Consider the following 24,018-nt stretch of genomic DNA (forward strand, 5'->3'; position numbering starts at 1 on the left):
CCCGCGGGTCCGCACGCAGCGGCTGCGGTGGGCGCAGCCAATGGGAGCGCGGCTCGCGCTGTCGCAGCCAATGGGAGCGCGGCTCGCGCGGCCGCACAACAAACACGGCGCGGGCTCTTAAAGGGGCCGCGCCTCCCGAGTGGATGCGCGCAGGATGCGCGGGGGATGCGCGGCCCCGGGGGTCACGGCGCAGGGAAAGGGGCGGCTGCGGTCACTGGGCCAAGGCTGTGCGGTATTTCCGTCTTTCCCCGCGCAGGTAATTAGCGCGCGTTAATGAACGGCGGCAATGAGCGGTGTCTGTGCGGGGGGTGGGCGCTGGGGTTGGGAGAGCAGCGGCAGAGCAGAGACAGAAAATGCACGAATTGAACCCCAAAATCACCAGTAGTAACCCCAAAATTAATCATTATTAACCACCAAAATCCATCAGTGCTAACCCCAAAATTCACCAATATTAACCCCCAAAATCCATCAATACTAACCCAAACACTGCCAATATCAACCCCAAAATTCACCGGTACTAACCCCAAAATTCACCAATATTAACCCCCCAAATTCACCAGAACTAATCTCAAAATTCATCATTATTAACCCCAAAATCACCAGTACTAACCCCAAAATTCACCAATATTAACCCCCAAAATTCATCAATATTAACCCCCAAAATTCATCAATACTAACCCAAACATTGTCAATATCAACCCCAAAATCACCAGTACTAACCCCAAAAATCACCATTATTGGCCCCAAAAATCCACCCATATTAACACCAAAATCTACCGGTACTAACCCCAAAATTCACCAATACTAATCTCAAAGTTCATCAATATTGACCCCAAAATCCACCAGTACTAACCCAAACATTCTCAATATTAACCCCAAAATCCACTATATTAACCCCAAGCCCTACCAGTACTAACCTCAAAATTCATTAATATTAACTAAAAAATTAACCCAAAATTAACAAATATTAATCCCCAAAATCCACCAATACCAACCCAGCTTCTCCACCACACCTCAGGGCTAACAGCAGAAATGAGGATATTCCATTTTTCTCCATCCATGAATTTTCCAGCAGCTTTGTGCCCCAGCAGTGCTCACACCCCCAGCAAACCCCAATTAAATCCAAAATCCCCTCAAAGCTCTGTAATTAACACAGAGAGCTCAGGTCACTGAAGGCTTCTCCCTGTTTTTATTCCCTAATAACAATAATTCAGTTTATAAACTACAGGTTTAATAACCCCAGAAGGGTTTGGGGTGGAGGGGAACTTAAAGTCCATCCCATTCCATCCCTGGTGGATTATTATTAAAAAATATTATTATTTAAAATAATATATTTAATATTGGAAATGGCCAGGGACTCTTCCCATCATCCCCTAGACATTTCCAACATTAAAAATATTTAATTAATATCTTCTATCTGTCCATTTGTCACAGCCATGATTAAAGTTCTGCATCTTCAGGGCTGAAATATATTTGTTTTATGAGTTTATTTTTGTTCTAACTTTCTCTTGCTGAAGGAAATTCTTAATATTTTATTGCAGAATTCCTGAATTGGTAATAAGAGCAATATTCTGGTTCAAATGTTAAAGACACGGAATAATAAGGCAATATTTCCATTAATTATGATAATTTTTAAAAAATAACATCCTAGCTTTTTCAGCCCCTCTCCCCAGTGCTAAAAACTCTGAATTTAACAGATCTGGACGAGGTTATCAGCAGGAAGTGGTGACAGAATTTACTTGAACTTGAAATCACCCAGAAACCACAAGAAACCATCAGCAAAACAAACTGACACCACCAAAAAAGGGATTTTTTTCTTTTCACCCCAGAATTTTTCAGTACATTATTATTATTATTATTATTATTATTATTATTATTATTATTATTATTATTATTTACAAGGTGAACATTAATATTGTTTATATATAAAGGTTTCTGTTGTTTATTGGTTAAGGGTGATGAGAAATTGGAATTATTTTGCTTTAATTCAGCATCACTGTGGAGATCTGGGGGCTCACACAGCTTTGAGGGTGTAGTAAAATATCACCATAAAAAAGCCAAAATTTCTTATCTAAACCCCATGATTTACAAAAATATGAAGGTTTTTAGGGACACCAGTGTTTTATAAGGAGAATTTCACTCACCTTTGTAAAATAAAACATTGATTTAAAATAAAACATTGATTTAAAGGCTGCTTATTAAAGCTTTAAATCCCATTTTCACATTTGATTCTGGGTTATTTTGGTTGCAAACTTTGCTGGGCTGAGCTTTAGGGAAACCTATTTTAAAAAAATCTGAATTTTGGCTCTACAATAATTACAATTTAGCTTTAAACTGAACACTCACCAGGATTTTTAAGCTCTCTATTTGCAAACACTCATTTTTTTGGAGCCTGAACAGCACAAGTACTGTTTTTTCCCTGCTCAGTGGCTGATATCAGTTTAAATAATAATTATTATTTAAACCAGCAAAGCCCAACTGCTCCAGCATTGCTGCCTGGGGGAAACTTTTGTCAGGCAATTCTGAGAGGGGAGAAAACTGCAGAGCACCCACGGAGGAATTGCCTCAGGCCTGGGAATTAAATCTGTGTTTGCAGCTGATAAAATCTCCATTTCTTGGCATTCCTGATTTTATTTACAGAAATTGTAAATAAATAAGGGTTATTAAATAAATAAATATTTATTTAATATATTAAAATATTTAATATTTTAATAAATAAATAAATATTTATTTATTAAATAAGGGTTATTAAATAAATATTTATTTATCTTTGGAACCAAGATCCCTCCCCTGCTATTGCCTGTTTTTCTTTATTTGGGAAGGGCCTTTTTTGTCTAAAATGGGAATATCTGCAATTTTTGATGCAGCAGCATCCTTTCAATGTTCCTATCATTAATAGAAGTCATTTTATTTCACTATTTTTGGTGCTTCAGTGCTTCATCCTGCCCCAAAATCACCAAGCCATGACAGTGCAGCTGTAACACAACCCCAGGGGCTGCTCCCTCATTTTCCTTTCTGCAGCAATAATCCCGATTTCACAATTAGGATTTCCATGGAAATCGGTTTTACCGTGCAGAAATGGATGGGGAAAGCTCCTGACCTGGGGCTCCCTGGGCTGCACCCGCAGTGCGGGCTGCCGTGCCGAGGATGAGGATGAGGATGATGAGGATGATGATGATGATGATGAGGATGATGAGGATGATGGTGGATCCCTCTGGAAAGGCAGCGGGAAGCCGCGGGCTGTGGCGCCCTCCGGCGGCAGCACCGAGCAGGGACATCCCCGGTTATTGCCTGCCCTAATTCAGCCCTGCTGCACTGGGAGTTTCAGGGGGAAATCAATATTTAAAAAAAAAAATTATATATAAAAATAGTTACCTTATATATAAATATACATAAATATATATATATAAAGTTTTTAATATATTTTATATAAAAAAAAAATATATACACATTTTGTATATATATGTGTATATATATGTGTATATGTATGTGTATATAGATGTGTATACAGGTGTGTATATCGATGTGTATATAGATGTGTATATATATACATACATGTATACATATGTACATATACATACATATACACATATATACAAAACATATAAAAAATATATAAAAAATATATAAAAAATGTTATATATATTTTATATATATGATATAATATATAATATAAAATTTTTATATATTATATATATAAAACTTATCTATAAATATATAATTTACATATATATAAATTTGATATATATTTTATATATAAAATATATATATACATTTTATATATGTGTGCATATATATGTATGTATACGTATATGTGTATATATATGTATATATATACATATATACAAAAATATATATACATTATATATAATACATAAAAATTTTATATATATTTTTATATATATTATATTTTTATATATATTATATTTTTATAAATATTATATTTTTATATATATTATATAAAATATATATTATATAAAATTTATATATATGTATATACATTTTTATCTTATATATAAATATATACTTTATATATATAACATATATAATAAAAATATTTTATATAATTTCTATATATTATATATAAAATATATATTCTATAAAAATTTTATATATAACTAGATATAAAATAAGTATAACATATATAAGTATATTATATATTTTATATATATAATATATAAAAATACTATAAAATATTTTAATTATATATAGATATATAATATATATAAATTATAAATTTAAGATAAAAATTTTATATATATAATACATAAATTTTATATAATATATATTTTCTATAATATATATAAAATATATATTCAATAGAAATTTTATATATAATTATTAGATATAAAAAAGTATAACATATATAAGTATATTCTACAAATATACTTTTATATAAATATAAAAATGTATATTAAAATCTATACCAATGATAATATATTCTATGATATATAAAATTCATAGATAAAAATTATATAAAAGATATAATAGATAAAATTTATAGATAAAATTATATAACATATATTAATATATACATTTCTATATTATATAAATAATATATAAGTAGATATTTTATATTATTTACTTATAATATTCTATTGTTTATTATATTTTCTATACTTATTATGAATATATTCATATAATATAACTATATTGATATAGTAAATATAATACTATATTTAATTGTAATTATATATCCTTATTTATGTAATTATATATCTTATAATGTAATTATATATAATAAGAGAAAATATAATTATATATATTTAATATATCTAATATTCTAATAATATATAATGTTATTTTATATATAATATTTAATATATTTTATATATATATATATACATACATATATATACACACACACATATATATACACATATATATATACATATATACATATACATATATTACATATTATAGTATATATCCTGAAAATTCCTCAGAATAATCAGCACCTCGAGCCTTCTTGCTTTGGATAAATAAATTGTGAATTTGCTCTGAATTTTCTGTTTGGGCTGCAGATTTATGGCAGGTGACAGCACCTGAGGTGATCACAAATAAATATTTTCCATGTTAAAAGATTCTGTCCTGTCCCCCAGTTCCCTGTTCTGGTTTAGCAAACATTTGGGAAGTGTTTTAAGAAATCAAACAGCACCCAGAGCCTCCTTGTGCTGGAAAAATCCTTTAAATTTACTGGAAATTGTAACACACAAACCCCAGCTCACCTCTCTCACCTAAATATGAACCCCCAAGGCTTCAAAATTACACTTGACCTTAAAACCTAATATTGAATGTAATTTAATGGCAATCCAAAATGTTTCCAGGATTAGAGGAAATTTTATCCTGCTGATCGTCAGAAAGGACACAAAGCTGCTGCAAGTGGAATTCCTGAGAACACCAACTCAAACCAAGGACATTGGAAACACAAAACTGTCAGAAATGAGGTTTTTAGGGAAAGAAGTCACACCTAACAAGCATTCAGTTTTAGACCTTTTATGAGCAAAGATGTTTTAATGTGCCACTTTTCAAAAGCATCAAATCCTTCTTGACATGAAAAGAGAAATCACTGCATAGCTTTGGAGCTGGAGAGGTCCATGAGAGTTTCTGCAAATTAAAAAATGCATGAAATCCATGCAGTCATCCTTCATACACCAACAGGGTGGAGAACACAGTGGTAAAACAATATTTCGAGTTAAAAGTACCTGAAAAGAATCTCACCTCAGAGAGAGATGAACTGAACATCCTCCTGGACACTTGTGCAAGTTCTCAACAAAAGCTTTTCTGTACAAGTGGTTTTAAAAAAAAAAAATCACAGAGATTCTGGAATATTCCAAACAAGATTGGAAAGAAGAAATGTTTGTTTTTTAGAGTTCCCCCAAGTCCGTGGTGTTTGGGCCCTGTGCACTGGGAGTCACCCATGGGACATTTTCTGTCCCATGAGATCAGAGCTGATTTCCTCTTGTGGAAATCCCAGAGGTGAAGGAATAAATCCAGCTCTGGATTTATTTCCAGCTTTATTTATTTCCATCTTTTCCAGCTCTGGAGCCTTTCCCTCCCAACCCAATTCCAGATATCAATGAGGTCAATGTATAATCAGCACAGTCAGGAGCTCCATCAGATGTAGAACAAAAACAGGGTTGGAAAATGTGTGGAGAATTTTAGAATGCAGAAATTTCCATCTCTACTACTAAATAGAGAATTAAAATGTTAAAATGAAATATAAAACACTAATTTCAGTGCCTGTGTTTTATCATTCAATGTAGAATAATGGAAAATTGTGTATTTATTGAGTGTTGAGGGAAATTTGATACAAAGTAAGTCAGAGATCAAAACTGGCATTTTAAAACTTAGCTCCTCCTAACTGAAACAAATCAGTTTTAATGTGGCTTTGATATAATTTTCTAAAACCATCATTATATCTGCATCTTAATATTGGTGCATGTGTTACAAATTCAACAGCAATAAAATTGAATTTAAAAAACCCACATTGCATAAAAACTTATCTGGAGCTACAAACTGCTAATAAACCCAGATTGGGACAGAAAGGTGGAATTTTTTTTTAATTTTCTGAGCTGCATGTGGAACATTTTCTATAACCATTCTGTGGCTTCTAAAAAGCAGGCAGAGCTGACTGATTATTAGCACTTATGTGAGCAGACAGAGCTGGTCTGAGAGGGAAACAGAAAGCTTTAGTAGCTAATAAATAATTTCATCCTTTTCCCCCCATGAACAGTTAGGAAGTTCCATTTTCCTCTCTTCCATTCAATAAGCAACAAGGCTGATTAAATTAGGAGGAAATTGAATCTGCAGCCATCCTCAGCAGGCAGATATTCCAAAGGACAACATTAACTCATCTGCCCCCATCAGCACATGTTCACTTGAATCCTAAATGCTGCAGGTTTTTTTCCATTTCACCCAGACAGATTCCTCAGAAAGGAGCTGTGCTGCAGAAACAAAGCCTCTCCCTGCAGATGGGTTTGGCATCCTGACAGGCAGTGCAACAGCAAAGATGCTCCACAATTATAAATATGGCACAGCAGCCAGGGGGTGCAACAAGAACCCTCCCAAATCTGAGCTACCAAGGGGAAAAAAAAGAACTTAAAAATCAGTTTTTAGCACAGTGGCTGCTCCTTGCTGTAAAAACACATCTGATTGCTGTGTTTATTATTAAATCTATTATTTTCACATGAAAACCCCTTCAAGAAACAGACACTGCTGGAGCCAAACTCTTGTTTAGAGAGAGCATTTGATGATGCCGTGCCTGAGCTCTGGACATTGGGGGTCATTAAAGCACAAAATCCAAGCCCTGAAGGCCCAGCCATGCCATGAGCACACCCAGGGCACTGCAGGCTCCAGCCTGGCTGACACTGGGGTAACTCCTGCTCACAACAGCATGGAAGCTTCCAGAAATACCTTCCTGCCTAACTGGGCTCCCCTGGCCTTGTGCCAGTTGTTCCCACATCCATGCACATAAACATGATGGATATTGAATGGATTTTTTGTGGAGAGAAAAGACTAAATCTATACACATTAGATTGACACTTCCTCCCTTTATAAACACACAAAAATCTGGGTGAATTCATTTAATAGGAACATTTTCATTTGTCCCTGAAACTCCTGACCAAATTTAAGTCTTCTTTGGTCCCTCACCCTAAAACACAACTTCCTGTTCATCAAGAACCACAAATGTGCAAAAGATTTTTATAGGGCATGGTGGAAAGGCTCTTTCAAAGTGAGTGGAATCTGTACCAAGAGCAGTTTTCCATCCTGGAGATCCAGCCCCTGCCATGAGAGGCAGGGGCAAAGCTGGACCCTGCACTGGAACTTGGTGTCAAACCCAGATCCTGATTTAAATCCTGGACCAACAGGTCACAGCATTGCCATCACCTCAGAGAGGGTCTAAATCCATTTCCAAACTCAAGTTCAACATTATTGTCAGTGAGAATAATGGAATAAATCTGTACTGAGTTAATTCTGGCTAAAAGTGACCACCTTCACTGAGTGCACTTCACTACCTGGCCAGCCACAGAGGCTGCTTTGCTGTTTCTCCTGTGCCTGTTTTTCTTTATTTTATAATTTTTTTTTTCTCTAGAAGTTACCTGAAATCTAAAAGCAACACAAGAAATGCAAACACACAGGCTACACTTTCAGAAATTCTTCAGTTTCTGCTCACTAGAATATAACTGGAATAACTGACATGTCTGGACAGCTGCTTAGGAACAATTGTGACAGGTAAAATGATGCTTATTATCTACAGGAACCTTATCAGGCAACTCTCTTCCTAATCATCATTATTTGTGAAGTGTGCTGTTACTAAATGAGCTATTTACAAATGTAAACTATGTCATTAAAGTTTAAAATAAATAGACAACCTTGACATTAGGTAGTGATTTGACAACAAGGAAACAGATCATCAGTTACATCTTTCCAACAAAAATGATCTGTGCATGCTGCCCCCAATAATTTTTGTTTTTAGTGAGGAAAATCCTTGGCTCACAATCTGTTCTGGAAGGACTTTCTCAGTTTTCTTCCTTCATGCTGGGTAATTATGTAAGAACTCCTTCAGTTTTGTTGGATAGTCTGTCATCACTCCAGTGGCTCCAAGATCAAACGCTCTCTTGTATTCTTGTTCTTCATTCAGTACCCAAATGTACACCTGGGAAATGGGATACAACAACCAAATTATTACAGGAAATACTAATTTCTTTTTAAAAAGTGACTTTTGATCTAAATTGTTTGATCTGAGAGAGATTTTGCTGCATATTTAAAATGAGAAATGATGACACTGATGCTGGACTTTTCTCCCTCACCTTCCAGAAGGAATATTTTTTAATGGTGACTCCAATTCCACTACCTCAGACTTTGTATCCTTTTAAAAGTCAGTATTATTTTGTGAAAGTCCCACATCAAATAACCAGTTTTGCAGATTTTATAGGCTTCATTTTGACTTCAAGGGATTAAAATGAAAAAACTCTTTTTTTTTTCCCCAGGTGTACAAATGTTCCTTTGCAACCAGAGCACAGCAAATACAACAGCAGCAGCTTTTGCTCAGGAACCAAACAGCAACTCAAGGTCCCAGAAACACAAAGAACTTGTGGGGAACAGGAACCTCCTTCAAGGCTGGCTCTGTTTGAATTCTCAGTTCAGCTCTGCCCACTGTACCTGGATGCCCCGAGCTGTGAGGTGATCAAACAGCGCCTTCCTCATCAGCAGCCTGAGAAAGGAGAGGGAAATTAATGAACAACTTCAGGTAAATTTGGAATTTTCAGGGTCTGTTGATGACCTGCAATGAAGTTCCCATACAGTGTGTAGAGTTTTCCACAAGAGAAATCCAATTCTAGAAATTGTTCGAATAATTCAAGTGTCAAGATTGAATCCAGCAGAGAAATCCTTCACCCTGCAGGGACCTTACACCTTGTCTGATGAACTACTCTGCTTTCAGGTGAGGTTTTATCCTTCCCATCAGAAAACAAGAAAATGTCCTGGAGGAATTAAACTATCAGATGTCAGAGGCAGGAGACACTGAAAAGCTGTGCCTAAATCCCCTCTGAAGCACAGATATTCTCAAAATGCAAAATGTTCCTTGTAAGGCAAACAGTGCCTCTCCTCTGACAACATTATGAAACAGTCACATCCACAAAATCTGCATTCTGCATCTAATTGCATGTTAATTAGCTGAGCACAATTAAGGACAGGAGCTTAACAGACACAATTGGAATAATTCCCACTTTAGAAAGCTCCTGTGTATGGAAAATAAAAGCATAAAGCACACCTACGTAAGATTTGAATCTGATTTATCCTGCACTGACAAAAAGCTGGAAGGAACTGAAAATATATAATGCATAGATACAGCAATAGCTAATCTTAGTTGTTTGAGTCAAATGTTCATAAATATAAAAGCAAAATATAAATAAAAACTAAATCAGACAAAAATCTTACGTGTCAGCCAGCCAGATAACAAATTTCTGGCTTTTTGACATCTTCTCTGGTTCTTTCAGCCTGTTGAGGAAAAGAAAACCAAAAATTAGCAGAGCACAGATTAAAATCTTAGTTGAGATGTTGCAGCAAAAGGAACATAAAGAATTAATCTTGCTGAAATTAGAGCAGTAATTTCACTGCTCAAGACAGTGACGTAGAATTGGGTTATACAAGAGAAATGAGCCACATTTAAGAGAAGCAGCAGAGATGAGAATTCTGCAGCATTTTGAGTGAAGAATGAGAAAGATTGTGAAATCTCATTTCCACTCTACTGCTGGCTTGTCTCTTGGCCCTATCAGATAAATTTGTTCTCAAGAAAAGAGGAGAAAAGAGCAAGAATTTATTGTAAGTACAGAACTGCTGTGTATTACTGTGCACAGAATTCTCCCAGCAATATCCAAAAGTGCCTAAACCAACAGAAAAGGAAGCTCAGCCCCAAAAAATCAGCTCAGGGAGGCTTCAGGGATCAGCAGTGGCTGTAACTCACTTGAGGATGATGGAAGGCATGGGGATCTCAAAGAATTCCTCCTGGAAGGGCACAAAGGGCAGCAGCCCAGTGTAGAACAGGCCAAGGAGCAGGAGCACACGCTGGGCACAGAAGATGGTGGCAATGTCAGAGTTCTGCAGGAGCACAAAAGAGATTCTCAGTTAGCTTGGAGGATTTTGACTCTGCTGCAGTTCAATTTACTCATCAATGCATGGCTGAAGTTCAGCAATCACACCTGAGATGAAGCTGCTTATGTGAATAAATTTAACTGCTGTTCAGGTAGGAAAAGGGGTGTTGTCCTGCACTGATAAATTGAAATAATCAACTAGACTGAACTATCAATAAGATGGATTTCACTCAGGTGCATAACTCCCTTGGACTAAGCACAATTCAAATTTAATTCTAAATTGTAAAATTCCTCAGCAGGAGGAGGAGAATGATAGCTGTGAAAGAACAGCTTGGTGCTGATGCAACTCTGTCCACTAGTGGCCACATCCATTATTTTCATGCAAAGAAACAGACAATCAGCAATCCTTGGGAAAATTGCTTTTTATCAGATGAATGATGAGCAAAGCAGGCTTCTAAGAACTCCTGGCATAAAACTGCAATGCCCTATATTTCATAAAACAAGAATAAAACATGACTAAGCTGAATTCCTCAAGTATTTCATGGCAGGGTAGAGGAGTGTTATCTGTGCTTGTCTTATTTTAGCAGAACAATCTGAGCACAGAATTTCTCACCACGAGTGGAAGCCTGGCTTAGCTGGTTAAATCTTGATTTGCAGGGTGTTTTTCTGTAGGATTTGTGAGCACACAGCACCAAAGCTCAGCTGGACTCAGCCTTACCTCCTTGAAACACTTGCACACAATCTCATAATTGACATTGCCCCACACGGTCAGGTGCTCTCTCTTGTAGCGACTCACCAGCTCTGAGACCTGCACACACAAACACAGCTCTCACCTGGAGCCACTGGAAATAAATGCAGAATTATTGAACTGAAACTCTGCTTGCTTTGGAAATCATTGCAGGGAAGAGTTCTGTACTTTGTCCCCATCATGAGCTGGTTGGGATGCTTTGATGGGAAATAAACAGGTTCAGGACAACAGATTATAGCTATAAAAAACCCTAAAGAATTCAAGGAACCTAAATGACAAAATAATATTTTCTGGAAAGATTTCCCTCTGTGTTGAGAGGTTACTTTCTACTTTCTTACTCTCTGCACAGGGACTTTCATGTTAGGGGTGGGTTTTTGTTTGGGTTTTTTATTGAGGTGAATCCTCCCCTTTGGTTTTGGGCACCAGGCACACTCAGAGCCCCCTGCCCACCCCACAAATTCACTTTTCACCCCTCAGCCCATTTCCTCCTCAACTCACCGAGTATTTGAGGTCAGATATGTTCACATCATCACTATCTACACAATAACATATTTTTTTATGCTGCTTTGGGGAGCAGCAGTCCCTAAGAGGACCCTTCCCACGAGGTACAAAGCAAACAGGTCTCCAGCAGTGCTGGAGCTGTTTCTCTTCCAGATGAAGGGTCCTGAAGAGCTTTTACAGAATATCTTGCACAAGATCCCTTCTCTGTCTCCTCTATTACCTCACACAGAGAGCAGGACCCAACATGAGAACACAGATCTGGCTGTCACAGACTGCCAGAACTCCAAAAAAACCTCTGGAATATCAAGGTGTTGATGTATCAATATCAAGTGAAGCAGCACTGCCCTGCCTCAGTGTGAGCTCAGCAGGCCCCATGTACCTTTCTGATCAACACATCGTTGTTCATTTTGATGTCAATGTTGACAGGAGTCTCTGGAAATGCCTCAAACACCTCCTGCAGCAGTGGGATTCGGTTGTCTGTCCCCTCACACTGACTTTCTGGGGAAACAAGAAATTTCTCACTGCTGTGGTCACTTTGAACAAATCACAGATAAAGGCAGAAATGGCAGAGCACTCAACACCTTCAAACTTTATACTTTTAATAAAGTTCCAAGGATAATCACATTTTTAAACACATAATTAACTATGACAAGCTCATTTTCATCATGAAAATGCCCTGAGCATGTTGCACATTCAGGTTTTAACTTCATGAAATTCACTCGTTATTTAGCAACAGTAGGAGTGCAGGCAACATTAAAATCCTGAAATAGCAAACAGGCTCAGTTACCACACACCAAATGCAATGAGATTCATGTGAAAAAGACAAAATGAGAAGAAAATTTCCTTCTGAACTCATACCTACAGGAACTACTGCACTGGTTTCTACAGCCAGGGTTATATTTTTCCTTTGAAACTTCTTTTGTCATGGTATTGAGAGAAGAAAATGCACTTTTTTACTCCCTTTGCCAAATGGAAAATTGAAACAGCAAGAGACAAACATCTCACCTTTCTGAAAGGTGACATCCAACTTGCAGAGATAGGGTGGAAGTTCCTTAAAAATAAAGAGGAATGGAACATCAATTCAAATGCAGGGATATAATCATGACCCTCCTCCCAAAAGACCAAAAAAAATCATAATTCACAAGCCACTTTCTCCTCATCCAAAAATCTGGTTTAGTAGCACCACTTTCAGTATTAATTGAACTATTGGCATTCTTAGATTTGTGTCAGCTGTAATGGAACAAAGCAAAACTTTCCCAGATGTCTGAGAATTCTGGAAATTCCACTGAGAATTCTGAAAATTCCATTGTTGAGGCAGAGAGGATCCATCTCTCAGTTTTCCCACTAAAAATCTGGTGACACCAGGAAGAGCTTTTATGCTTTTGTCACTGTGCCATCGGTGTGACAAACCATGCCAGCTGCAGAGCCACCGAGCCAGGCTGATGCTGAGTTGTGAATCCCCCTGGGAATGTGCCAGCTGTGATCTCCTGACTGCACTGGGAGCTCAGTGAGGGTGGTTTAGGTTGGGGTGGGTGTTGTGGTGTGTTGCAATGTCCTGTTTTACCTTCTCCCTTCCCCCTCGCCCCTCGCTGAGTGTGCCCTGTCAATCAGGCTAACATACCAGCAAGGCGTCGTGTGGTTGGTCCCTCAGGCCTGGGGGACATTGGAAGGTGTCCCCAGTCCCTTGAGACCCTGCCCCTTCACCTGGTTGGTGGCTCACCTGTCCCCTCCCCTTCCCTGAGCTTAAAAGGTTAATGAGACCATGAGGCCACATTCTGTTGGAGGAATTGCCCCGGTTCAGACCTCTGTAACCATGGAATAAACATCTGGATATAACCCTCCAGCAGAATCCTCTCCTTTTTTCTCTTCACCATCGCCAGAAGCTCTCTCTCCTGAGGTAAACGGAGTCCTGACAAGCCTGGACTTGCACCAGTGCCCTGCTGCAATCTCCAGCAGCCAAGGTATCTCTGGGGTAAAGCACCACAGTGCTGCCTTTGGCCCAGCAGCGAGGGTCAGAACTGGCCCAGGCACCATCTAACTGGTTATATTGGGATTCTTATTCCAATAGGTGGGTTTTTGTTTGGGTTTTTTATTGAGGTGAATCCTCCCCTTTGGTTTTGGGCACACTCAGAGCCCCCTGCCCAACCCCACAAATTCACTTTTCAACACCCCCCAGCCCATTTCCTCCTCAACTCACCGAGTATTTGAGGTCAGATATGTTGACATCAACTCCTGTTGATCTCTTCAAGTTCTCATCATGGGACACAACCACTTGCTCATCCTTTGTCAGGTGACAATCCAGCTCCAGCATGTCTGTCCCCAAATTAACAGCACTGCAAGGAAAGGCTGCCCTGAGCCACTCAGGTGCTTTGTGCAGCTCCAAAAAACCCAACAAATTCCACAAATCAACCCACTGGAAGGGCTTGGGAGGCTTTAATGGTACAAGGAATCCTCTCAATGCTGCTGCAAAGCAAGGAGCAAACAGGAATCCTCACAATCTCTGCTGCAGCTGAAGCTGATGCAAGAATAAACAACATCTCAGGAAGCACAGATGGGAATTTTGGCTCTGTCTCCCACAGGATTTGGGAAGCTCACCTGTGGATTGCAGCCTGGCAGCCCAGGATTGAGAAACCTGCTCCTAAAGATTGGGTCAGGATTTGGAGTGGGGTGTTTAGGAGCAGCAGCACATCTGGCACTGCAGGAAGTGAGGTTGTGAAAAAAGAAATTGAATTTGTGGTGAGAAACAACAAATGACAGGGGTGTGAAACCTGGTTTTTTTAAACTTTATTTACATTAATCAGGAAGGGATAGATCAGGAAAATAGCAGTGGGACTTTCAGACTTTTGGCTGTTTTATTGGGTAGCAAAACAACCTTAAACTATTGTGTTAATTTAAATTAAAGAGGAAATAAACCACTAAAATCCTGTTATAGTTTTTAAAGCAAAATAACTATTCCTGGTCCAAGCCACTGCTTTGAAAAGCTCTAATCCAATCCCAAATCCACTCCATGCTAGTTTGGTTCATAGGAGGAGTGAGGAAAGCAGAAATTAATGATGATATTGATGGAAATAAGAACAAGAAACCTCAGACCAGAACAGAAAAAAAAGCTTTACTGCAATGAGCAGTGAATTGCTTATTTAACTAGAAAAGAGGTGTCATTGCAGCAGACAGATAAAAGTCTGAACTCTTCCTTCAAAACCTTTTTATCCCCCTCTGAGCAAACCCCCAGCACCTGTGAGCTGTGCCCAGCTGGGACCCACAGCTCTGGAAATTCAGCATCAGCCTTTTCCTTCTGGGCTTCACTGGCTGCTGAGCACAGCCCATGGACATCCACTAATGTGGTAACAAACCAAAAAATAAATCAGAACACACTCCCCAAAGTGGTTAACACAATTTCTGGTCCAGCTGGGATAATGATCAAGGAGGGCTGTCAAATTAAAGCCAATTTGTGAACTGTTTACCAGTGCTGCTAATTAAGAATTAGAAGAGGAACAAAATCCTGTTACATATGGAAGAATCACAGGCTGTACTGGGTGATTTTTTCCTCCTGAGGGAAAGCAACTCCAAATCTGCTGCAGGAGATTTGCCAGATCTGTAGCTGTTCCCATGTTTTATCATTGCACCAGCAGATTTTATTAGCAATATTTCTTGCTTAAGAAAGTCAGGGCTGCTGCTGCATGGAAAGGGGAGAACAAAAACTTTCCTTGTTCACAGATTTGAGGCTTTGCCAGGCCCTTACAAGCAGCTCAGGGCTCAATGAGCTTCCTCAAGTGCTGAGCTGAAAATCAGTTTGTTCTGTCAAATCCACACTGCTCCAGAGCAGGCTCCAGATTCAGAACATCATTGTGGGTTCAGATCCAACTGCTCCAGAACTCCAGCTGTGAGGAAGGCTTGCATTTGTAAATTAGGGTGAGAGTGCTCCTGCTTAAAATCTGTTGTTTTATCATCTAAAACCACCACAGAAGCATTTAAATATGGTAGAATAAGATTATAGCCCTCCCCCCATCTATTATGCATCTTATCCAATAAAACAAAATTTAAAAAAATTTGTCTTTGGTACAAAAAGCTTCTCATTTCCTTCCAGGATATTTGTAAATTAAACAGTATAGAAACTGAAATTGCCAATAAATGTCTCCTCCCCCCATACAAACATTCTCCTCTGCATTCAACTGCAGCAACAGGCAAATATTCCTGCTTGTGCAAACCTGCAGGAACAGCTCCTGCAGACACACCCTGTCTGGCTTCACACACAATCTGATGGATTATGAATTGATCAGCTCCTATCAGCTCTTTGAGCCAATCCTGACCATTCTGCACCAGCCAAATCACTGATTTTCTACCCCTTTTGCTGCTTTACTTGTGAAGATGGGAATGAGCAAATGGGATGGACAAAACCTTTATCCCTTCCCAAAAGGAGCCAGAAAATTTCTACTCCTACCAGGAGGAAATTGCTTCCTGCAGAGCTACCCTGGCTCTCTTTCCTCAGATGAACTTTGCTATTGGCAACTGCTGTGGGTTCAAAATCTGCATTTGTCCCACCACAGCTGTAAAATAATTAAAATGGGCAGAAGAGAGTCAGAAAAACTCATCACAAAATGTATTACCCCCAGCACAGTCCGTCCTTTAAGTATTACTGCTTATTTCTGGGAATAAAATAAAAATAGATTATGGAGTAACTTCCATTGCAAGAGCTCTTCGTGTACAGAATGATTATGCATGATATGAAATGAAAATTAAGAAATGGTTAAAAAAAAAAGGAAGAGGCACTTTCAGAAAGTCTGGTAGCAGACTTGAAAAAAGGTCAGGCCAGCAGGGAAAAAAACCAAACAAAAAGCCACAGAAAACTATGCTGAGCTTCCATGGAGATAGAAAATAGTGCAGGACTTTCTTTTCTGTGCTTGGGAAAGCTGGCACCCCTCAGGCTGCAGGGACACAGCAAACTGAGGAGGCTCCTGAGCACAAAGCAAATCAGAAAAACCCCAAACAAAACAAAGAGGAGCCCACAGAATGTGGTCCCTTCTGAGCAGCAGCTGGAGTTTTACATTTGCTGCATCTCCAAATGCCTTTGAGAACCTTGTTAAAATTCACTGCTCAAACGTTAAAATTCGCTGCTCAAACCTTAAAATTCGCTGCTCAAACCTTAAAATTCCCTACTCAAGTGTTAAAATTCCCTACTCAAATGTTAAAACTCGCTGCTCAAATGTTAAAATTCGCTGCTCAAATGTTAAAACTCGCTGCTCAAATGTTAAAACTCCCTGCTCAAATGTTAAAACTCCCTGCTCAAATGTTAAAACTCCCTGCTCAAACCTTAAAATTCCCTGCTCAAACCTTAAAATTCCCTGCTCAAACCTTAAAATTCCCTGCTCAAACCTTAAAATTCCCTGCTCAAACCTTAAAATTCCCTGCTCAAACCTTAAAATTCCCTGCTCAAACCTTAAAATTCCCTGCTCAAACCTTAAAATTCGCTGCTCAAACCTTAAAATTCGCTGCCCAAACCTTAAAATTCGCTGCCCAAACCTTAAAATTCCCTGCTCAAACGTTAAAATTCCCTGCTCAAACCTTAAAATTCCCTGCTCAAGTGTTAAAATTCGCTACCCAAATGTTAAAATTCGCTACCCAAATGTTAAAATTCGCTACCCAAATGTTAAAATTCGCTGCTCAAATGTAAAATTCGCTGCTCAAATGTAAAATTCACTGCTCAAATGTAAAATTCACTGCTCAAACGTTAAAATTCACTGCTCAAACGTTAAAATTCGCTGCTCAAGTGTTAAAATTCGCTGCTCAAACGTTAAAATTCACTGCTCAAATGTTAAAATTCGCTGCTCAAGTGTTAAAATTCGCTACTCAAGTGTTAAAATTCGCTACTCAAACGTTAAAATTCACTGCTCAAACGTTAAAATTCACTGCTCAAATGTTAAAATTCACTACTCAAATGTAAAATTCACTACTCAAACGTTAAAATTCACTGCTCAAATGTTAAAATTCACTACCCAAATGTTAAAATTCACTGCTCAAGTGTTAAAATTCACTACTCAAATGTTAAAATTCACTACTCAAATGTTAAAATTCACTACTCAAATTTAAAATTCACTGCTCAAATTTAAAATTCACTGCTCAAACGTTAAAATTCCCTGCTCAAACGTTAAAATTCGCTACCCAAACGTTAAAATTCGCTACCCAAATGTTAAAATTCGCTACCCAAATGTTAAAATTCACTTAAAGGCTTTCTGGTCCCAGCCCCAGTTCAAACCCCTGAGTAAGAGGCTTTCACACATTGCATGAGTGCAGGAAAAGCCATAAACAGCAGCATTTTCTGCTTTATAGTGATAAATTAATTAACAGCAGTAATCACCAGCAGGCACAGCATTGTTTGCTGGTTTAGCACAGCTTGGGCCTCAGGGGTTGTTTCCATTTGTAACTGAGCACAGACCATGATTGGTGGTATCCCAACTCCTTCTGGTGGAACTGGGGTGGATTTGGCAATCCAGAGTTATCCTGATTTCAGAAACAGGACACAGGGACCCCAAAGAGCTGAGGAATTCCCACCTCCCCTGGTGGCTTCACTCACTAAAGACACTGAGAACACCAAAGTCAGAGATTCTCATCCTTCTGTACTCACTGGTGAAAGGCTGCCATTGTGTTCTCCAGGTTCTCCCCAGCACCTGCAGAAACAACAAAAATAAAACTTACACAAAATCCTTTTCCTCCCCTCAATCCCACTGATTTAATAGAATTAATAGAATTATAGAATTAATTAATATTAATGTAGAATTGTAGTAGAATTGTAGTAGAATTGTAGTAGAATTGTAGTAGAATTGTAGTAGAATTGTAGTAGAATTGTAGTAGAATTTTCAGTAGAATTTTCAGTAGAATTTTCAGTAGAATTTTCAGTAGAATTTTCAGTAGAATTTTCAGTAGAATTTTCAGTAGAATTTTCAGTAGAATTTTCAGTAGAATTTTCAGTAGAATTTTCAGTAGAATTTTCAGTAGAATTTTCAGTAGAATTTTCAGTAGAATTTTCAGTAGAATTTTCAGTAGAATTTTCAGTAGAATTTTCAGTAGAATTTTCAGTAGAATTTTCAGTAGAATTTTCAGTAGAATTTTCAGTAGAATTTTCAGTAGAATTTTCAGTAGAATTTTCAGTAGAATTTTCAGTAGAATTTTCAGTAGAATTTTCAGTAGAATTTTCAGTAGAATTTTCAGTAGAATTTTCAGTAGAATTTTCAGTAGAATTTTCAGTAGAATTTTCAGTAGAATTTTCAGTAGAATTTTCAGTAGAATTTTCAGTAGAATTTTAGTAGAATTTTAGTAGAATTTTTAGTAGAATTTTTAGTAGATTTTTAGTAGATTTTTAGTAGAATTTTAGTAGAATTTTAGTAGAATTTTAGTAGAATTTTAGTAGAATTTTAGTAGAATTAAAAAGGTTTTAAAATATACATATTTTGAGAAATGAGGATGAAATCCTCATGAATCAGAAATCTCTGTTACCACCAATGTCCTGGACAGACATTACCTTCTCCAAGTAAAATGATTTTAAAAAAGAATTTATATTGGATTTGTGTAACATTTAGAATATTCAAACCAAAGTGTTTGTTTTACCAGAGGTATTTAGCTGGGACAATAAGCCCCACAGGCATAGGGAAATTACATGCAAAAATGGAGTTGAGAGTTGGTGGGAAGAGTAACAAGAGGAAAAAATAACAAAAAAAGCAATGAATTAAAGCACCCAAGGCATTCTAAAGCTGACACTCCCTAAGTGTATAACCCAGCTGGGGTGACACAGGTGACAACCTCTTTGTTCAGTGCAAAGAGCACAAATCTGTCAAGAAAGGTTTGTGCTGCTGGAGAAGGGAGCTCTCACAAGGAATCACACACATCCATTCAGTTAAGAAATGAAAGGACAAGCAAATTTAATTTTCTCTCAGGCAGGATTAAATTCTGCAAGTCCTAAGCCAGCAATCTCTGCATAAAGATCTTTGAAAATCAGCCTGGTTAGGGACTGGAAAAGATTGTGCCTTTTCCTGAGGTTGTGCCTCAGAAAATAGGCAATATTATAGACTGGCAAACAAAACAACCTCGGGAGGATACACGTGCTGATGAAGATATCTATGCAAATTCCAGCTGCTCTCTGACAGCAATGAATGACAGACTTTGTAAACAGCAATTATAAGAGCTCCAATTAAGGCCTTGCCTATTAACAAGACCTCACCAGGACATACTTACCTAAACCTGTGCTCAGTTACTTAATTAAAGCAATGCACAAGCACCAATTTAAAATTGTTGTTCTCAGGCAGGTGTACAAAATGGAAGACTTAGAAGCAGGATGACAAAAATCTGCAGGGTTTAGTGTAAAACAATATGGTGAGTGCACAGCAGCTCCTGTGATTAAATATTCACCATTTTATGGGATTTGATTGCACTGGGAGTTGGCTGAGCAGCAAAAGTGAACAAGGGACAAAGGAGAGCAGGAGAACCTCATGGTGCCCATCTGGAGATTGCCCAACAAATGGGAATCCCCTGCACAGGGCCTGGCTGATCAGTTACAAATTAACTGCAATAATGATTGAGGTTTTTAGATAACTTATCAGCTGGGGCAACCCAGCCCAGACATCCTGAACGGGGAGGGAAGGGCCAAAACACCTGAGTCAAGTCTTCCATTTGTGAGCAGAGCAAGAGCAGCCTGACATTCCTGGGCAGAAAGTTCCAAAGATAAAAGTTTCAAGTGGCTGATGTGAGAAATCACATGGCAGGGGGGTGGTCAAGGGCCAGGGATGGTGACAGGTCAGGGGTGCTGAGTCAAATGCCTGACTTGGAGCATTTCAGGGAAATGAGGAACAAAGTTGAGAGATCAGCTGAAAGAGGAATTCTAAATCAGCAACCACACGCAGAAAGGGGAACTACACGAGTTATTGGATAAAAGTAATTTTCTCCCAGAAAAGTGAGAAGGCTGGGCTGACCAAAGGGCTCCTCACACTTCCTCAAAGACAATTCCAGCCCCATGGGCTCATTCCCTGTGAGGAACAGACCTTCCCCAGCCCAAATGGCACAGCCAGACATGAGGAGGGCACCAATTCCCTCTCTGCAAGCACCACCATGGCCAAGAGGGAGCCAGCACCCAGCACTGCCTCGAGGAGACTCTCAGGGAGGTTCTGGGGCCAGCAGGTCAAGGGGGGTGATGGTTCCCCTCTGCTCAGCATTGCTGAAACCACCCCCAGCCCCACATCTGGGCTCCAGAGCACAAGACTGACCTGGATCTACCAGAGTTAATCCAAGGAGGGGCTGTGAAAATCAGGCACGAGAGGCTGAGGGTGCTGGGATTGTTCTGTCTGGAGAGGATCCTACACATGGAAATACTGGATGGGAGGGAGAAAAGACTCAGCCAAACTCTTCTTGGTGGTGCTCAGGGAAAGGACAAGAGGAATGGGAACAGGTTTAAATACAGGAAATTCAGCTTATAAATGTAAGAAAAAGCCCTTTTTTGTTGTAAGAGTGAGCAAACTTTGGGACAGAGTCCCTGGAGAGGTTGTGGAGGCTCCATCCCTGGATGTATTCAAAACCTAACTGGACCAGGTCCTGGTTAGCCTGCTCTGGTCAGATGTCCAGATCCCCAGAGGTCCCTTCCAATCTGAATTATTCTGTGTAAAAACCATCATGCCACCCTCTCTGAGAGACCCTGCAACCCAGGGCTGCTGGCATTGACAGAGGACTCCAACACAGAATATCAAGACTCAATAACTGCTCTCAGAAATGACCATTTTTAAAATTATGCAGAAGTGAATAAATAATTCAGGCATGATTCTACAAAATGAGGTGACAAAATTCTTGAATGAAAAAGCAAGACAAATCAAGACTTAAAAACTTGACTGCACAAGGTTTGATCCCAGAGAGGAAAAAGCCAAACAAGTTAAGCTAATTGGAGTAATGCAATAGGAAACCTGACACTGAGTCTAAAGCTACAGCGTGACTAAAGCCGGGAACTCGAGTCCCGCAGGAATTTATGTTACAGGGTAAACACCGAGGACAGCAAAGCACGAGGGATCTTCAGCCTCAGATGGGCAAAAAGCTGCTGCAACATCCAGGGCTGCCCTCCTGCCTCGGGTGGATTTCAGAGAACAAATCGCAGAGCGTGGACTTGGAGTGCCTGAGGAATAATCCTGCCTTAAGCGAGGCTTTCCCGCAGTTCCGATGGAGCTCACAGCGACCGGCCCGAGCCCTCGCATTCCAGGCTCGGGGCTGCGGATCTTAACCAAGGTGCTTGCGAAGGAGCGAGAACAGAGGATTAAAGGATCATTCCAAGTTCCAACAAAGTCGCCTGCAAGTTTTTAACAGCCTACAAATAAACCAAACTAGGAAACCCTTAAAATTGAGAATCTTTTCTTTCGCTGAAGGGAAAATATAACTACCAAGTAACAGATAATATAGGCAGTCCACACAAAGAGCTACATTTTGTGCTATACTTAAACTATAGTTACAAAGAAACTTAAACTGCCAAATGAAGAAAATGAAAGAAGCACCAGTAATAAAATCATTACAAGATCAGCTCCAATTTTTATATTATGATAATTCAAGACAACAAACAGCATTTGTTAAGGACCACTGGCTAAAACTGTGATCAACCCCTGCATAAACTGGCACTAAGTTTGATGTTGAAAACTGTTTAAACTCAGCACTAGACATCTCTCACACAAAATATCGGAAAATATTTACTAGCAAACTACCTATTTCAAAAATTAGGCGAGGCAGCAGGGAAGAGCACAGAGCTGATCTCTACACAACAGGAAGACACACCTTATTGCATTTCCCCCTCCCAATGCTTTGGAATAGGTGGGAGAAACTTAAAAGCCTATTTTAGACAGAATCAACGTGCCTGACTTTCAAATGCAAGCGGGTTTTACCAGGGCACTGAGCCATTCACTGTCTGCCTGCAACACCGAGGGGAACAAGAACAGAGTCACAGCAAATTCTGCTTCCCCTGAAAGCAGCAAGCAAAGCAAACAGGGGGGCAGAGGCAAGAAAATTGCTCTCTTGTACCTGACCTAAGCAACAGCCAGACGCCCATCTGGTTGGGGAGAGAAATACCAGGATACAGAATCGTCAGAAAGAAAAAAAAAAAAAAATAGACGTGTTTGAGAGGGAAAACATCACGCCCCTCAAAAAAAAAAAAAAACGGAAAAAATAGGAAAAAAAGCTGATTTTCGACTGGCGCGGTTGGACTTCGGAGATTAATTCCGCGCTGAAGCGAGGCACTGGTCAGCAGGTGGCACCTAAAATTAGGCTGAGGGAGGAAGGTTTAAAGGGAGCCCCGCTGCAAGGCACGGGCACGGCGCAGCCCCTCACGAGCCTCCCGTGCCCGGGGGCCCGAGCAGCGCCCCGGGGTCGTGAGGGAGCAGCGCCCGCGGGCCGCGCAGCGCCCGGAGCCGGGCTGGGACCGTCCCTCAGGAGCGGCAGAGAGCAAAGAGGCCCCCGCATCCCCTCCCCTCTATCCCCGCAGCCCCTCACTCACCGCCGCGGTGCGAGATGTGCCGGCAGCGAAAGCGCTGCCGCTTGGGCCGGTGGAGCAGCCCCGGGCACTTGAGGAGAAGCGCGGAGGTGAGGACGTATCCACCCAGCGTGGAGAGCACGTAGAGCGTGGCCGACATCCTGCACCTGTCAGCGGCCGGCCCGGCCCGTCCTGCCGCGCTCCGTGTCCGTGTCCCAGCCCGCGGGCGGCTCGCAGCGAGGCGGAGCCGCTGCGGGACGCGGAGGCTCCGAGGCAGCGGCGGCGGCTCTGAGGGAGCGCAGTCTCTGCGCCCGCGCAGCCGCCCCGGCGCCGCCAGGAGCGCAGCGCGCAGGCGCGGCGGCCCCGAGCCCTTCCCTTCCCGCCCGCCCGTGAGGGGCTGCCCGCAGCCGCCGCTGCTTCACAATCGCTCCGCGGGTAATTCCCAATTAAACGCTTTAATTCCCAACCGAGCCGTGCCGGCTGTCTGCTGGCAGGTGGAGGGATGTGTGTTCCACACCCCCGCCCAGCGCCCGCCTCATGGGCGGGGCTGTCACGGTCAAAAAGCACTTAGCAAGTGCTGTGGGGAAATTCTCAATTATACGCTTTTATTTTCCACCTGGCTGTGCCGGCTCTCTCCTCACAGGTGGAAGGATGAGTTTCCCACACCCAGCCCCCCAGAGAAGTCGTATTCCCAA

General features: G+C 40.0%; 1 protein-coding gene and 1 long non-coding RNA gene across 2 annotated transcripts; one reads left to right on the plus strand and one right to left on the minus strand.

The window, feature by feature from the left end:
* The first annotated feature begins 53 nt into the window (after positions 1–53).
* On the plus strand, positions 54–16,428 carry LOC141731415 (uncharacterized). The gene is made up of 2 exons (XR_012583509.1): positions 54–256; positions 8,994–16,428. It is a non-coding gene; the product is annotated as an uncharacterized LOC141731415 (long non-coding RNA).
* Positions 8,016–23,854, minus strand: GDPD1 (glycerophosphodiester phosphodiesterase domain containing 1). Its single transcript, XM_005495544.4, has 10 exons — positions 23,348–23,854; positions 18,464–18,506; positions 14,042–14,177; positions 12,850–12,895; positions 12,224–12,342; positions 11,314–11,403; positions 10,469–10,602; positions 9,943–10,002; positions 9,166–9,217; positions 8,016–8,659 (listed from the first exon to the last, which is right to left on the minus strand). Exons 1-10 carry the CDS (start codon positions 23,481–23,483, stop codon positions 8,537–8,539), a joined length of 939 nt encoding a protein of 312 aa, XP_005495601.2. The 5' UTR covers positions 23,484–23,854; the 3' UTR covers positions 8,016–8,536.
* Positions 23,855–24,018: the final 164 nt, after the last annotated feature.

This window comes from Zonotrichia albicollis, chromosome 22 (assembly GCF_047830755.1).
Source record: "Zonotrichia albicollis isolate bZonAlb1 chromosome 22, bZonAlb1.hap1, whole genome shotgun sequence".
Lineage (NCBI taxonomy): Eukaryota > Metazoa > Chordata > Aves > Passeriformes > Passerellidae > Zonotrichia > Zonotrichia albicollis.

Bases quoted from the DNA above. Each gene is read 5' to 3' on its own strand.
- GDPD1 (XM_005495544.4), bottom strand. From the start codon at position 23,483: ATGTCGGCCACGCTCTACGTGCTCTCCACGCTGGGTGGATACGTCCTC. The intron at 11,404-12,223 runs GTACATGGGGCC...TTGTGTGTGCAG, and splicing joins ACGATGTGTTGATCAGAAAG to GTCTCAGAGCTGGTGAGTCG. The intron at 8,660-9,165 runs GTACAGTGGGCA...CCCATTTCCCAG, and splicing joins TCACAGCTCGGGGCATCCAG to GTGTACATTTGGGTACTGAA.